At 28.8% G+C, this 17074-nt stretch overlaps 1 protein-coding gene across 3 annotated transcripts in view; it reads right to left on the bottom strand.

The window, feature by feature from the left end:
• The window catches only part of Stoml2 (stomatin like 2), a 44313-nt gene extending 27511 nt beyond the window's left edge, over positions 1 to 16802 (bottom strand). Inside the window, exons 1-4 of one of the 3 annotated variants that reach the window (XM_075360770.1) lie at positions 16692 to 16802; positions 15054 to 15170; positions 5132 to 5279; positions 940 to 1060 (exon numbers count right to left, since the gene is read on the bottom strand). In XM_075360770.1, the coding sequence (XP_075216885.1) occupies positions 940 to 1060; positions 5132 to 5279; positions 15054 to 15170; positions 16692 to 16721 (416 nt within the window). In that variant the 5' untranslated portion in view covers positions 16722 to 16802. Of the gene's footprint in view, positions 1 to 939; positions 1061 to 5131; positions 5280 to 15053; positions 15171 to 16310; positions 16566 to 16691 lie in introns of those variants that run through there. The other 2 variants (XM_075360771.1, XM_075360772.1) reach the window with 2 other exon arrangements.
• Between the last annotated feature and the right edge of the window lie 272 nt (positions 16803 to 17074).

Genomic DNA, 17074 nt, shown 5'->3' with positions numbered 1-17074 from the left:
GAGGATAGTAGCCTCCACGTTCCTCAAGCGTTATTCATCTACTTGTGATGTTTTCCGTTGGGATTACTTAAAGGAGAGAGTTTATGCATCTAAACTCCACAATATTGATAAACTGAAGGTAAGCATTCAATGAGAAATCAATAAAATTGACAGCAACGTTTTGCATTAGACAACTCTCAATAGATCAGTCGGACACAAAAGTGCATTGATGCCCACGGTAGTCATTTTGAACATCTTTTGTAATAATAAGGTAAATAAATGCAACATTTAAATTTATTGAGATCAATATCACTTTTGGGGTTGAGTACCAAAAGCCATTTTGGTTTGGCTTGGCAAGCTGATAAGCAACTTTATAATTGGATTAGAAAAAAAAGCGATAGGAAACTATTTTTATCAAATTTAAGTATATTATACTTAAAGATAATAATATAAATAAATGTTATTGCATAAATATGTATAGGGTGTCTGGGCTAAAGGTATCCAAAAGTAACACTTATATTAAGAGAACCAGAATTTAATTTAATAATCTTTTCTTTAATAAACCCACAACTCACCAAGTTTTAATGTAGGCTAGTAAAATTCAATATGTGCATCTTTTACAGCTCGATAAACATCTATATGATAATCTAACTCTGTTAGATGTTTAGGAAAGTCTGCATTATTAGACCCAACGACTTCAAAAATTCTATTTTAAATCATCCAAATCTCAAACTTTTTTTGTAACACAACATTTAATAAACCCCGAAGCAAAAAAGTTCAAAAGAGTGATATCTGAAGATCTAGGTGACCATGCAGTTGGACCTAGTTGAACATCTCAACAAGATGGTGCACCATCTTGTTGGATGATGCTCTAATTAAAATAGGAGTGATATTTTTAAATCTTGGTTATTAATATTTTTTTTATACTAAACTAGAATTTGAAATGACTTTCAGTATTACCTCATAGTAGTTTGAGCCAGTTGAGTTATGGCAAATTCAGGATCTTCAACTCCATAACTAGCCAAATAAGGATCATTAATCCTTAAATATAATATGCCATCAATATTTAATGTAACATTATCTAGAAAAAAAAAACAAAACATTAAATTTATATAATTTGATTCCAGTATTGGGCAGTGGTGCTGCGTGTTCACCCATAAAAAAATTCAACATTATAAAACACAATTTTGGCAATTTCTAAATTTTTAAAAAACAATTGATTTTACTGTAATTATAGAACTAAATACCAACTGGAGACCGCAAAAGAATTCAAAACTATTTTTTCTAAAAACTGTTATGTAGAATTTTAGACTTAATTATTTTTGTAAAAAAATAATTAAAATGCTGTGAATAAATACTCAATACATAGTCTTATAAAAATAATACTTAGGGAAGCAGAATATAATTACAGATAAACATTACAATGATATAAATATCAACTGAAAAATTATTTGAATAATAATAATTTATAATAATCATAATAAAATAGTAATCAAAATTTCTGGAAAAAGGATGGTGAATTAACCCTCTGAACACATGTGTGTAGACATTATACTTCATTTGTTCAGTTTTCAGTTCACAGTTCTGCCCATTTTTCTAGGAAACTGCCACAATTAATTCTTTTCTTACTATAATGTATGAGGTGTTTTTTTAAAAAAAAGGTCTGTTTTGAATTTGCTACTTGTATAAGTGATATAAACAGATGGTGTCTGCACATCTCAGTTATTGAAATCAGTAATGAGCTGTTAAAAATAGTTTGCATTTATGAGCGGTGTAATATGTGATCCTGCCAAGTTTGAAATATGAGAAGTAATCTGATTTTTAATGGCAAAAAACAATTCTGTGGTTGAAATTTATATACAAATTTGTGACGTTCATTTCATTTCAAGAAGGGTGAAACGTTCATTATGAACGTAGAGGCCAGCCATCAGTGTAAATGGATCATTTGATTGAAAAAGTTGATGAAAAAAATTCAAGAAAATTGGTGCTTCACCACGTCACAGTTGTCTTTGATGTTTCCAGATATTTCATGATCTTTGATCTATGAATTTCTGGTTAAAAAATGGTGTTGGAGAGTGCCAAAGATATTAAAAAACACACAAGGAAAAAGTCTTGTTGCAGTGCATGAATTTTTGTAGTGTCATGAAAATGAAGGTGATAAATCACTTGATCACACTGTTACCATTGATGAAACTTTTATCTCTTATTTAAACATCGGAACAAAGCGGCAGTCAATGCTATGGCAGTATTCATCATCTCCTAAACTGAAGAAGTTCAGACAAGAACATTTGGTAAAGAAGCTTATGGCTACTGTGTTTTTTGAACAAAAAAAGTGTAGAGATTGCAGAATTACTGTGAATGCCGATAGGTATTACAAAACATTAAAAGGTCTTAGAACAGCTATAAAAAACAAACAAGGGATGCTATCCTGCAGGATTTTGTTTTCTGCATGATAATACCCAGCCACACACAGCAAATCAGACGGTGAGGCAATTGGAAAAATCTTCAATCATCTACCCTATAGCCCTTGCTTATCTCAGTGATTATTCTCTTTTTCTTCACCTTAAACAGAGGTTTGCGTGCAAAGGTTATGTTAATGACAACAAATTGAAAAATGGTATTACTGCATGGTTTAAGTCACTGACAGCTGCGTAGAAAAGTAGTAAATAAATTAGTTTTTATTTGTAAATATTAAGAGTACTCGTTCATATTTTTCAGTTTTGTTTTTATTTCAAAACTGATCTTATCTTATAAACACACCTCATACAACTTTTTCTCTTTCGCCTTAACAATACATACATTGTTTTGAATGTGTATACAATTTTTTTCTCCAATACATTAACAAGATATAATATATACAGTGTGTGTTACTCATCAGAGTTTATAAAGCTCAGTTGATGTGCATGATTGCAGAACTAAGTGGTTTCTTGCTAACTAAGAAATCTTATAGGGTAGAATATTGCTTCCACTGTACTATTAATAGTGCCAACCTACTTCACATCCACATCTCTTTGCATTTATTATGTATTTATATTTTCTAAATCTTGACAAGTAATATTCTTAAACCTATCTTTTACAAAAATCTCATACTAACAAAAGGTGAAATACCATATACTGATGTTTATAAAGATAAGAAGGAGCTTACATGTAAATATCCAAACCCTGAATAACAAGGACCACAGAAAAAAAATTAAAACTCAAAATCATTAGAGCTGGCACATTGGAATTAAAAAAAAATCTAATGTGGTCAATTAAAATTGTTTCATGTATGGTTCAGTTAAGGGGCTCACAAGAGCCCAAGATAGTTGGTTTTAATATTATATCAACATTAATCTTCTCTAACATAGATACAAAATAAAGTATTTTCAAGAGAAAAAAGGAGGAGACTGAAAAAAAAATGAAAGCAATCAGAAGGGGCACTCAATATAGCACAAAAAAGCACCTACTTGAGAATAAAAGCTTGCTCTAGGGATGAGAACATAGCTCCTATTATGAAAAGGTTTTTAAACAAACAGATATGCTTAAGGTTTCAAATCAAAAATTTTGTGAGTGCTATAAAATACAGACAAAAACATCACTGTCAGAAGCAATGCCTTATAGATTGATAAAGAACACCTGTCTGATAAATGAATTTAAGACAGGATGGTGGAAAATACAAATTTACACAACAGAGACAGAGACAGATATCAGTAACTTGTCATGTCCTTACATCATACAACATTGCAGAAGTAAAGTTCACTACAAAATCACTAAAAGGGCATTAAAGATTTCTGATACAATTTTAATAGCAGATATTAATAAAGTTTATGGAAAAAAATACAAAATGGAATAACTCACGACAGGATAGTGGAAAATACAAATTTACACAACAGATCTGTTACGTGTCATGTCTTTATAGCATACAATATGACAGAAGTACTAAGAGTTCATTGTAAAATCACTAAAGGAAGAGAATTAACAAATTTTAATAACAGATATTAATACATTTTTTGGGAAAATAACTCAGCACTGAAATTTCTTCCACTTTAGTTAGCTGCCTTTTCTCATCTGCATATTTTATGCTAGAAACATGCGAATAAGTAAGTCAAGATTCACTAGAAAAACCTCTCCAAGGCAGAAGCAAAATGATTTTTAAAGATGTAAATGAACTTAGTTGTGTATCAGACCATAAAAATATTTTTTATCGATACCAACATGTTAATATCAAAATATGTTCTATTAATGTAAAGAAGCTTGAAAATGCAAAATTGGATAAAAACAACAGAAAGTAGGGAAATATGGACAAGTATTTAACAATTTTTCACACAAAATAATTGACTTGTCAGCCATAACTGAGGTGGTCAGCTAGGGGACACTAGAATAATCCTCAGAATTACTTTATGTCCAAAAAAAAAAAATTTAATTAATCCAAGCCAAATTACATCTTAGTATTTCAGCATCTTAAACATATATATATATATATTTTATAGAACAGTTAACATAAATCTAATATAAGAAAAGCGGATGGATGGAGGCAGGCAAGATTTCACATTATCCATGATAAAAGATAAAATGGTTTATGACAGAATTTTCACTGACCTAGAACTTGAAACTATCATAGTAGCATTAGTTACTGATCCTAACACTTTTTAGTTCTACTAACTGTATTCAATGCGGACAAATTAAAGAACCAAAAATTGGGTGTTTTGTTAACTATTGCATACTTCTCTTATGAATCACCTATTTAATTTTTCTTTAGCACACTATTTTGGTAGAGATGTCAAACTTCTAGCTAGCTGCTCACAGAAAGCAGACACCACATTCTGAGGAAGCAGTAATAATACAATTACTATCCTTTTACTTAAAATAACTGTAAATCTTGAAAACTCTTTTTTGGGTTTCCCATAAAGAACTGTTTTTTCCTACTGCTGAAAAGGAGAATAAGTCGTAAGACAGAAAAAAAATTCAGTTTTTTCCTATCAGAATAATGGTGTGGTCAGAAGTGTTATTGAAAACATTCTTTTATACAAATAAAATAAACTGTGAAGGACAGTATTTTGATAGTTTTTTCAAAATACAATCATTAAGAAAGAAAAAAAATTAGTAACAAAAAAAAGTTAGTTATGGGTTTACTATTTATCTTTTAAGAAAGTTTTCAAATATTTCTAATTACCAGAAGTAACTGCACTTTGTTTAGGCACTTCTATAGCAATTTCCTTAAGACTCTGCACATACTTCACTTTATCAATAATTGGTACCAGTAAATTTAAACCAGGTTCTAATATACGATAAAATTTCCCCATTCTTTCTACAACCCATGCCTGAAACATAACACAATTTAAATTAAAAAAAAAAAAACCATTTCATTTAAGAACTTAATTTATAAATAACACAATTATATTCACCAATTAATTTCATTATTACTGTAAATTACGTGGCTTAAGAATTTGGTCCATCTACTCAGCTTACTGCTATCAAAACCATAAAATGCGACTTATTGTGTGTCTAAGCGTTTTATTTTTTTAAGTGTTCTGACAGATTTTACTTTTTATAATTTCCATCATTAATAGATTTTACTGAATACATTTCATAAGAGTCTAGTTTTATAATTGTGCAACTGAATAAGTGATAATTGAATGATGAGTATATGAAATTGTTAAGTTTTTAGTTAGTTTTACTTACAAACACATAACAGAAAATGTGAAATATTATTAGCTAATAATAATCAAATATAATTTTAGTAATTTATTGCTATACCAGGATGTTTCTAAAATGGTGGGGTGGCTATACTTTTTTGGATTCTTGGATTCTACTTCTAAAACTAAGCAAAAAAAAATCTTTCGGAAAAATGGCAATTTATCCTTTGTTCTCCTCCTGTCCGCTATTTTGTTATTTTTATAGAAAAATTTATATCTCAAGTTCAGATAGAGGAATCACATTAATATTTGGTAAGCGTCTTTGAAATAGTTTTAATATTAGCGAAAAATCAGGATTTATATACCTTTGCAAATTACAAAATGGCAGCCATGTTTATTTTTCAATCTGTTATATCTCCATAAATCTAAGTTTTATCAAAATGTATGTTAGTTTGCTAAAATATTAAGCCTTTTATTTTGAACAAAATGACAATTTATTTTTTAAAATCGGTTAATAAATAGTCTAGTTATGACAGAAATTTTGTCTCTTTTCATGTCCTTTACGTTCGAGTAAATATTAACTGGTTTCATTTATTGTTAATATTGTATATTATCACTTAAGTAATAATTTTCTCAAAATAATAGACCTAATAATTAAAAAAATAGAAAAACTGCCTGTGATAATTTTATGTTAATTGTTGTAGAACATTAGGTACATATTTTTTTTTTTTAAATAAACGGTCAACAACTGTTAAAAGTTATAAGAGATGTTCCAAGTGTCCACCATTAGAAATTATAAAAGTGTACAGTCTTTTTCCGAGAGATTGTCTTAACTGTTCAAAAATTCCAGGAGTATTCCTAATTTCTTGAAATCCATTTTGGATTGTTCATTGAAGATCCTCAATGCTGAGTGTTGGAGTTGAATAAACAATAAGTTTTAAATGGCCCTACAGGTAGAAGTCAAAAGGGTTTAAGTCAGGTGATCGGGCAGGACAGGGCACACTAGCTCTCCGTGACCTATCCATTTTTCATGTAAAGTTTCATGCAGGAAATCTGATACTAACTGATTGAAATATGCTGGAGCTCCATCATGGTGAAACCACACATTTCCTCTTAATTGTACAGGTAGATCTTCCAAAAACTGTGGAAGATTTTCGGTCAAATGAGCATGATAATTTTCTCCATTTAAATGATTTGGTAGAGTGACAGGAACTAAAAGATAGTCATTAAAAATACCTGCCCATATGTTCATGGAAAATCTTTGTTGATGGCTACTTTGGAAAGTACCATGAGGATTCTCGTTGCTCCAGATATGCTGGCTGTGATAGTTTTGAATACCATTCCTGTTGAAAGAAGCTTCATTTTTACATTGTTAACATGATCAGCAGTAATAGTTGCTGTGTAAAATTATTCAAAAGTGGAAAATTTATATCGTTTTATTATTATGTAATATTAAATTTTATTGTGGGAAAATTAGTACTTAATTTGAAACTAATTTACAATACTAGAATTAACAATAAATAAAAATATTAATATTTACTTGAACATAAAATAAAGGACATGAAAACAGACACAAAATTTCCGCCATAACTCTACTATTTGTGAACTGATTTAAAAAAAATAAGTCATTTTGTTCAAAATAAAAGGCTTAATATTTTAGCAAATAACATACATTTTGATAAAACTTATATTTACGGAGATATAATGAAGTGAAAAATAAACATGGTCGTCATTTTGTAATTTGTGTTAGGTATTTAAATCCTGATTTTTTACTAATTTTAAAACTTTATTACACAGATGCTTAACAAATATTAATGCGATTCTTCTATCTGAACTTGAGATATAAATTTTTATATAAAAATAACAAAATGATGGACAGGAGGAGAATGAAGGAGAAATTGTCATTTTTCCTAAAAATATTTTTTGTTTAGTTTTACAAGTAGAATCCGAAAAACTATAACCACCCCCCATTTTAGAAACACCTGTATAGTTTTAGTAGTTTTAATGTGAAATATTAAAAATTAAAACATAATATTAAAATGTACCAGAAAAATTATTTACCACTAGCAAAACGACATTTAGGGTTTCATAAAGAAAGATATTAAAAGTATCAAGAATTACTTTAAGGATGAAAATAAAAAAATTCATATAATTAAACATCAGCAAAGAAGTTTTTTAAGTTATGATAATAAAAAATTCTCTAATAGTAAAATGAGGCTATACTGAAGATTTTGGGATATAAATTGCTGATTTTACATCTTTTATCTGAAAAATTTTAAAAACATCCGAGTTACTATACTTCTCTAGTTGTTTCCTAGAAAGTTGTAAAGCAAAAAAAAAAACTTTGTCAGTCAAAAAATAACCTTCTTTAGGTTTGGTTTAAATGTACTTTTTTAAAACTGGTAATAAATACAACTTAATGAAAAAATAAATTTGCAAAGAAATTATTTCAGAGAAAATTTATGTAAATAAAGACAGTTGAAAACAAAAGTTCAAGAAATTATATTTTCATTTAAAAACAAAATAGACCAAAACATTGAAGAAAATTGTAATAATCTTATACCAAAGCAAATATTTTTGTCTGATATTGCAAAAGAATTATACAAACAAAATTAACTTCTTAAATTAAATAAAAAAATAAAACAATAAATGAGCAGTTTTTTAAATTAATTTAATATTATATATATAATATATATTTATATATAAGGGAACTTACACTTAATACAAAACTTACACAAAAATAATATTAACATTAGAATAAAATGTGATTTTTAACAATTTTCATTATGTTTTGAAATGTGTTTATATAGGAAACAAACCCTATTACATATTACAAATTCTATTAAATAATGCCAACAATTATACATTACAGAGCGATATAACGAAAACAATACATGTATTTTTAATCACTAATAAAAAAGTGAATCTTGATGGTTTTTGTATTGTCTGTGAAGGTTTTTTTATATTGGGTTGTTCAGAAAAGGATAACAGCTTTTTTGGTGTGTTTTGACTTGGGGAAACATTCCTTTATTATATTTTTTCTTTAAAATTTTCTTTTCTTTGTTTGAAATAGAATTATTTATTAATTTACTGATAAAATCTATTTTAAATTACTGAAATCAATTTTAAACTGAAATTTAAGGCCTGAACTTTAAAATGAAATTTCTATTAAATAAAAATTTCATTATTTATTTAATAATTATTTACTTTATTCTTTTCTTATGGAATTAAAAATAGCAAAAGATATATTACGCTTTATAAACTTTTTAAAATTAATTTTATTTACGTATCGTACTTTTTGTTTCGACTCTTATTAAATAAGTTAGTTACCTTTTTCTATATAATTGAATTATGTAACTCTTATTTCGTTCTAGATTATGCAAATAAGACTATATTTGAACTATACTATATGAATATGCTGACATATTTGAACATTGGATTCTAGATTACTGACTTTCAGTAATTTGAATTGTATTGACTAATATTTTGATTTTTTGTTAGATTATTTATGCTATATGTTGGTATGACACAGAATATAGGAAAACTTAATGTTGTGAAAATATTTTATTATTTCTTTGATATACAAGTTTAATATAGTACTACAGATAAGTGGCTATAAATGATTATTTATTGAACTGAAAATATTAAGGACTGTTTATCAAAGCTTTGCTACATATATATGAGAATTTACATAAATCGGTACACTGATATAATTGCCAAAAAACCTCACTTATGATATTTTTTACTTGCCGTTGAACTTAATTATAGCTTTTAAAGATGTACGCCAAATCTGTAGTAGATCAGCTGGTGTTTGTTGTTTGAGGGCTCAAACATAAACATAACATAACAGGTGTCAAACATGGGTGCATTTTAGATGTGATAAATTTAAACCATCGGATTTTCCTCTTAAAGGCTCTATAATCTGTATGTTAATTTAGAGAGATGAACATTGGGCCTTATCCATTTTGCTGTACCAATAGAAACACTGTTTTCTGATATTTTTCAGATGATGGGTCTATCAAATTTTCAGTTTTTCATAAGTTTTGACCTGCCAAGACTAGTTGATTCATGCAAGCCAGCTGACATATTTGAATGTTTCTTTAAATTTTTATGTGAGGCATCTGAAGTATTTTTTCCCATGACAGTAAATAACAGAGCTACATTCTCAGTTAAATGGTATAACAATAATTTGAAAACAGAAAAATATTGGGTTTTGATGATGCGTAATATGGCTAAGGCATCAGGTCTGGAGCTGTTCAAGAAGAGAAAGCAGAGTCTGAATAAGTATTACAAGAAATGGTGATGATGGAGCTTATATAAATTATATTACGAAATCATCAAATAAGGCTGTAGGCTGTATGGGAGTTAATTAAAAATTAAGGTAATATACATAGAGGAGGATTTGATATACCACTGACCCCTGATATTTTAAATGAACACTTTATTAGTAGTGTTATGTTAGAAGTGCTATTCTCAATGAAGACAATGACAAATTAAATAATTTTCTTTTGAATTTTAGTAATTTTAGGTTCAATAGGCAGGCAAACAATGAATTTGATAGGAATTTAGTCGCTAAAGAAGATATTATTGACGTGGTAATAAATTTCTAAAATTCAAAAGGTGGTGATTTTTATGGGTTCTCCAACTATCTCATCAAAAGAATATTGCCTAAGATTCTGATTCCATTAACTTCATAAATTATGTGTTTCAGTCCACTTGTTGGTTAGAAATTTGTTAAATGTTAATGGTGTACTCTACAAGCCTACAGTAAATGAATTTGGGGTCCCACAAGGTTCTATATTAAACCAATGTTGTAGATGAGGTGAGATTTTTGGGATTTTACTTAGACCACACTCACATTAAACAATTTTGTAGCAGATTGTAAAGAGTATTTTTGTGATTATTAAATTAAAATACTGCTTAACAACTGACAGTCTTCGAGTGTTTTAAATTAACCTATTTCAGTGTCATCTTAATTACAGCATTCATGTGCGAAGGCAGTAACTCGTATTCAACATATCTTGTCAAAAGAGGCCTGTGAGAGTAATGTTGAATAAGGATAATGGGGAACACCTTTGTTTATTAAATTAAAAATCATGACTGATTGATCTGTACATGTATTATGTATTGCTTAACATGAAAAACAATTTAATTTAAATAATTGCAATAAAAGATCTGACTATCATGGGTAAGATACACCAACAAACAAGCTCTGAATCCACCACTGGTTAGACTGAAAATTATGAACAACAGTTGGACTTCTAGAGGTGTGTATTTGTTCAATGCACTTCCCCTTTGGTAGTGCAGATGCTATCTTTTAAGGCTTTTAAAAATAAACTACATCAGTGATTAATTGAGAACCTGTTTTACTCATTAAATGAATTCCTGGAGTGTGGCAAAAATATTGGGTTATGATATCACATTTGTTTATTTTATGAATGCTTTTAATATCTCTAGATATACTTTAACTTACATATATTGTAATTTATTTTTTATTATGTGTTTACGTACTATGCCAATTTATATTTTAACATTATGTTGACAAATGAATGAATAAATTTTTATTATTATTAAACTTCTAGAGGTGTGTATTTGTTCAATGCACTTCCCCTTTGGTAGTGCAGATGTCGGATTTTATACCAATCAAAATTTCATTACAACCAAACTCTAGCATCTAGCAGTTCCAGTAATCCTTTACTAAGAACATAATTTTTTTTTTCAAGGTGAAAAACAGTTTCAGGTTATCATTGCCAGACATTATGTATTTGTTTTACAAAACTTGGTATTAAAAATGAATTACAACCCATCTTAAAATGAAAAAACCTGTAACAAATGCTAAAGATAATAAAATAGATGTTAGTTTTATTATCTTTAGCATTTACGGCAAATGGTATAAATAACTGAAACACAGTAATTCAAATAGTTGAATGTAAATGAACAGCCCTAAGGAATCATAAAATGTAAGAGAACTTTGTTTCAGAACAGCCCTAAGGAATCATAAAACATAAGATAACCTTGTATCATTATCCCCTAGAATAGTTTGCATGTTAGCCTCTAGTTTAAATTTTCAATGCAATGCTACATAACAGAAACAAACCACAAGGATATGGTGCACTATTAGTTGCAACACATAGAGAGCACAAAGGAGTGTGTGTCTGCATCATCATATATCCAGTGAGCCTAGTGTGCCCTACTTGCAAACGGCAGATAATAACCTCCTTTCAACAGTTATTTCTGGATGAGGAGGTCCATGGTAAGACAGTGTTCTTAATTGGACAAAGTTTATTGTTCATGGTGACATCCCATTCACTTTGCCACTCATCATGAACTACCCTCCTCAAGGAACAGAAATTAGAAGCAACGCAACTGGTAAAATGAAGCTGAAAACAAGCCTCATGTGTCACACTGTCTGCATGCCCATTGCCTGAAATTCCTATATGGTTGGGGATCCAGCAAAGCTCACTGTTGTATTACATTTAGTCATTTGTGAAATAACACACTGAATCTTCCAAACAACAGGGTGTGTGGAGTAATGTCACTAACTGCTTGCAAGGCACTAATGGAATCTGAGTAAATAAGGACATGTTAAAATTTTGGGCTAACCATATGTAAGGCCCTTATTAATGATGTACAGTTCTGCAACAAAAATACTGGTGATGCTGGTAAGACCAAACATGTATGTTCTGTTGCCAACCGCAACCAATCAAATATATATTTCTAGAGCCGTCTGCATAAACTGCAACATCAGGATTCATGCTAGTTATAATATAAAATCTGTTTTGTATAACTGGATTAGTGTTTTTTTTATTATAAGATCAAAGCAATAATTAACATGAGAAGGCTGCCAAGGGGGTAATAACATGGAGCAACAGTAAGGAGTGGAGGTAATTATATATTTAGAGCTGAGAAAAGGCGGTGAGCTCTGATGCTTAGTGGAGCAGTAAATCTCAGCTTTTCTTTGTATCAAATCAGATGTTGGTTAGAGAACACTGCATCAAATGTTGGATGATTTTGTTCCACTTTAATACAGTAGATTTACCACAGGGCTTGAACGAAAAGCACCTATAGCAGGGCAGATAAAAGAATGATGAACGGAATGTAGCTTCTAAGAATAGTGGTCCAAGCGAAAGAATAAGCCACACAGCCGTAGTCCAAGCGGAAACAAACTAGAGCTTGGTAGATGCACAGCATGCATACTCGATCAACTCCCCATCAAGTATTAAATTGAAAACAAACAAAAACTTCAAAAATACATACATGTCTGTAAGAACAGAAAGAATACATATCAAAGATTATTCCGAACAGTGATAATCATTTTTACAACATGTAATGCTGGTAGTATCTGTGGTAAATTTTATTAATTTTCTTGTGAATGCTTATGAAGATTCCCATTACTCAGACTCCAAACTTAACAAGTTTTTATAATCTGAGACATGAGTATATTAATTACATTTATGCTATTTATTTATAAAAAAGGGGTAATATTTTCAACATTGGCAGCAAATGTTGTCATGTATCGTTAAGTTATGTTTAACTTCAAATCAGATGTTTAATTCTGTTATATCTACACTTGTACAAATTGGCCAAAAATAAAATAGGAATTAAGTGTATTGCAAGATGCATTCATTTACGTTTAACATTACTGCTGATACATGCTATCTGATTCAAGCAGTTTACTGCTACTACAAGGCTACCTTCTGCCAATATAAAAAAATATTGTGATAATAGAAACAGAAAATATTTTCCCACATCTTAAACCCATTTTTTCAATGAATGAATAACCTTAAAAAAAAATAAAATTCACTTTTAAAAATTTTCAAAAAATATTTTGTAAACAGGATGGTTGGCAGAATTTCAAATATTTTGTGTATGGGTTGTATAGTAATTAAATACAAGCTGGGTAAGCTGACTTCAGGCAATCCCCCCCCCCCCAAAAAAAATAAAGATTAGGTGTGAAAGTATATCTTATTAGATTACAAAAATAGTAATCTAAACTAAGTAAAACATGAGAAATTATGATTTATATAAGCTTTATATTTATACATTCTGACTTCCTAAAGTAGGTTTTTCTTTTAAAGCTTTTTTTAAGTTTCTGATTAAAAATTATTAATTGACTATTATAAAATAGTTGTATTAATATTATATTACTTAAAAATATAATTTCATCAATATGATAAAATTATATGATCAATTACTCCATGTAATTGTATTTTATTACTGTTATATGATACTATAAAACGCTTACAGAAAAAAAATACTTTTGCAAGTAAAACAATGGTTTTGATTCACAGTTACATATGGTTCACAATGCAGAATTTCTAGAGAAAAACTACTTACAACTGAAGAAATCTCATCCCCACACTAAACTGGCCTTAATACAGTATTTCAAGCTTTATATATATATAGCATGTGTGTATGCGTGCACGTGTGTAGAAAAATTATATATATAATTTAACTTGTAATGTTATTAATAGTTTTAAAGGAATAATAGGTAGATTTATTATTTTTGTTTGTTTTTCACAATATTACTTGGGACAAATATAGTTAATTATCCAAAATTAACTAATCTATATCTGCTTTTAAAATACTTTCATCTAAAACAAAAATAAGTAAGCACAAACAATAAAATAACGTTACCGTTACACTGTTAAATATGCGACCTCTGTTACACAAACAGTGGTTTTGCTCTACAAATATATTCATAATTTTATTTACACTCATAAATTAAGAAAAAATTATTTTCTTAATAATGCATTTTCTGCATTTTTCACAATGCAGAATTTCTAGAGAAAAACTACTTACAACTGAAGAAATCTCATCCCCACACTAAACTGGCCTTAATACAGTATTTCAAGCTTTATATATATATAGCATGTGTGTATGCGTGCATGTGTGTAGAAAAATTATATATATAATTTAACTTGTAATGTTATTAATAGTTTTAAAGGAATAATAGGTAGATTTATTATTTTTGTTTGTTTTTCACAATATTACTTGGGACAAATATAGTTAATTATCCAAAATTAACTAATCTATATCTGCTTTTAAAATACTTTCATCTAAAACAAAAATAAGTAAGCACAAACAATAAAATAACGTTACCGTTACACTGTTAAATATGCGACCTCTGTTACACAAACAGTGGTTTTGCTCTACAAATATATTCATAATTTTATTTACACTCATAAATTAAGAAAAAATTATTTTCTTTCTAGATACTTTATTTAATCAGAAAAGGTCTATATTAATAAATCTGTACATAAGATTTTAAAAAATTGATTGACAAATTGGACCATGTCAGATTCTGACCCACTTTTCAAGTTTTATGTTAATATTTTTTTTTGAATTATATAGATTTTTTTTAGATTATTTATTTTAAAAAAAAAAAAAAGTTTTAATATAGATGTTATTACAATAAAATAATATGGCAATAAAATAACACAAAAAGAAATAACTGACCTCTTGTTGGGGTACAAACATAATAATTTTATTAATAGGTGTTGATGTTGATCTAGCACGTACTAGCAATTGCATGGAAGTTAAGAAATTTGGCGAAATCTCGGAAGAGACAACTCTCTGAAAAAAGAGTAAAATAATTATCATTCACACAGATTTATGTCACACCTTTATAGCTACCAGAAAATAGTTTTAATTATTCTGGATTAGAAGAAACAACATATTCAATTATGATACATTCATATTTTATTCTCCTGGAACAGGCCTAGTGCTTGGAGGGTAATTCAGAACAATTACTTAATCAACTTCAATTTTTTTAATACTGTAATATACCACGCTAGATGTGCTTAGAAACCAGATTAAATGTTGGAAGGCAGGTAACCCACATATAGTCAAAGTCTGCACTGAGTTATCAGTACTCCAATCAATTAGGGATCAGTTTTGTGAGTTATAGCAATCTATAAAGATGCTAATTCCTTCGCTGAAGAGAGGTTAAGATTAAAATTTTTGTAGGGTAGGTTTGAGTTCTGTGGAGACGGGTTAGAGTCAATGTTTTGTGATGAGAGGTTAAGTATGGAAATACTTAACACCTTCTTGAAGGACATTAGGGCGAATTTATATTTAAATGGAAATATGTTACAACAGAGACTACATCACATGTTCCATGCTACTAGTTATGTGTACAACAAAGGATCACTTTACAAACAGCACCATCAGTAAATTTCAACGGCTGATTATGGCAATAATTAAGATTAATTATAGTTTATTTTACATTTCCAACACTTAAATTATGTTGAACTTCACTTTGCTGTTGTTAACATAATCTTAATGTTAGTATGAAAAAATTTGATGATGATCAAGTAATTGCTAAGTATAATCACTTTCAGAACTCAGTTTTTCGCCTATCATTTTTGCTGACCTCACACACATCAATAAAACTGTAATGACAGTAGAGACAGTAGTTTTTAAAACATATTTTATAACTTAGTAAATAATAAACTTGGGTACTTAATGTTTTAAAAGTACGGAATTGCAATGTCAAACATCTTCACAAGTAAAAACCAAATGTAAAAATATGTTAAAAATTTTTATTGAAAAAAGTGTACAATTGAGATTGGGCAAACTAAAACATTACATTGACAGCCATGCATCACATCCACTTTTGTAACTTTACAACCTATGGTGCAAACTACATTCTAATTATAAAAATTTGGTTTAAAGAAAATTCTGTTACAAATAATACATTCCTGACAATTTCACCTCACTTTACTACAAGTAAAATTCTAAACAAGCAGAATTTTCGTCACTATTTCGAAGTACTTAACGGTAAAATTATTTCTCGTTTATCTATTTAAAATCATTTATTACAACTGAGGAGCATTTAAAAGTATACGTTTAACTGGCAGTTACATCGGAAGGTTAAGGGTTTCACAATCTGATCAAGAGAAACATATATGACCCAAATTAAGTCAGTTATTTTTGAAAGCATCATTTGAACTACACAAAATTTTAGCACACTGATTTTACAAACATAACCTAAAATCCAATACTAACGACCGGTCTTAATTCAACAAATGATTACGCCACTCGAGCCCAAATTAATAATGAAATGCACGTATTTTTAGATTAGTAATTACTCACTCTTAAATTCGTAAACGTTCTACTATACATTTTGAAGTTTTCTTAAGCAAAATTTTCCCACAGAATTACACCACCTGATTTGAGAGTGGTTTACTCTCAAATTTTACAGTGCAGCCAAAATACCAACAGATAATATTTTTGGATCGATTAGTTCAAAAAAGTACATAAAAATAAGAATGCTTTGAATTTTAATATTTTTTTTTATATTAAAACATTCACAATATACTATCCACACATACATGTGTGTATGTTTATAATACCATTATGTGATCTCGTAATTTCTGGTATCAGCTGCATTACTTACACATATATCTTGTGGAAATTCAGTGTTTAGTATGTTTTAATATTTATAAAGATATATATCCTTTTTATTTTTGAAGTAT

This window comes from Lycorma delicatula, chromosome 3 (assembly GCF_047948215.1).
Source record: "Lycorma delicatula isolate Av1 chromosome 3, ASM4794821v1, whole genome shotgun sequence".
NCBI lineage: Eukaryota > Metazoa > Arthropoda > Insecta > Hemiptera > Fulgoridae > Lycorma > Lycorma delicatula.
This window is presented reverse-complemented; position numbering and strand designations above follow the sequence as displayed.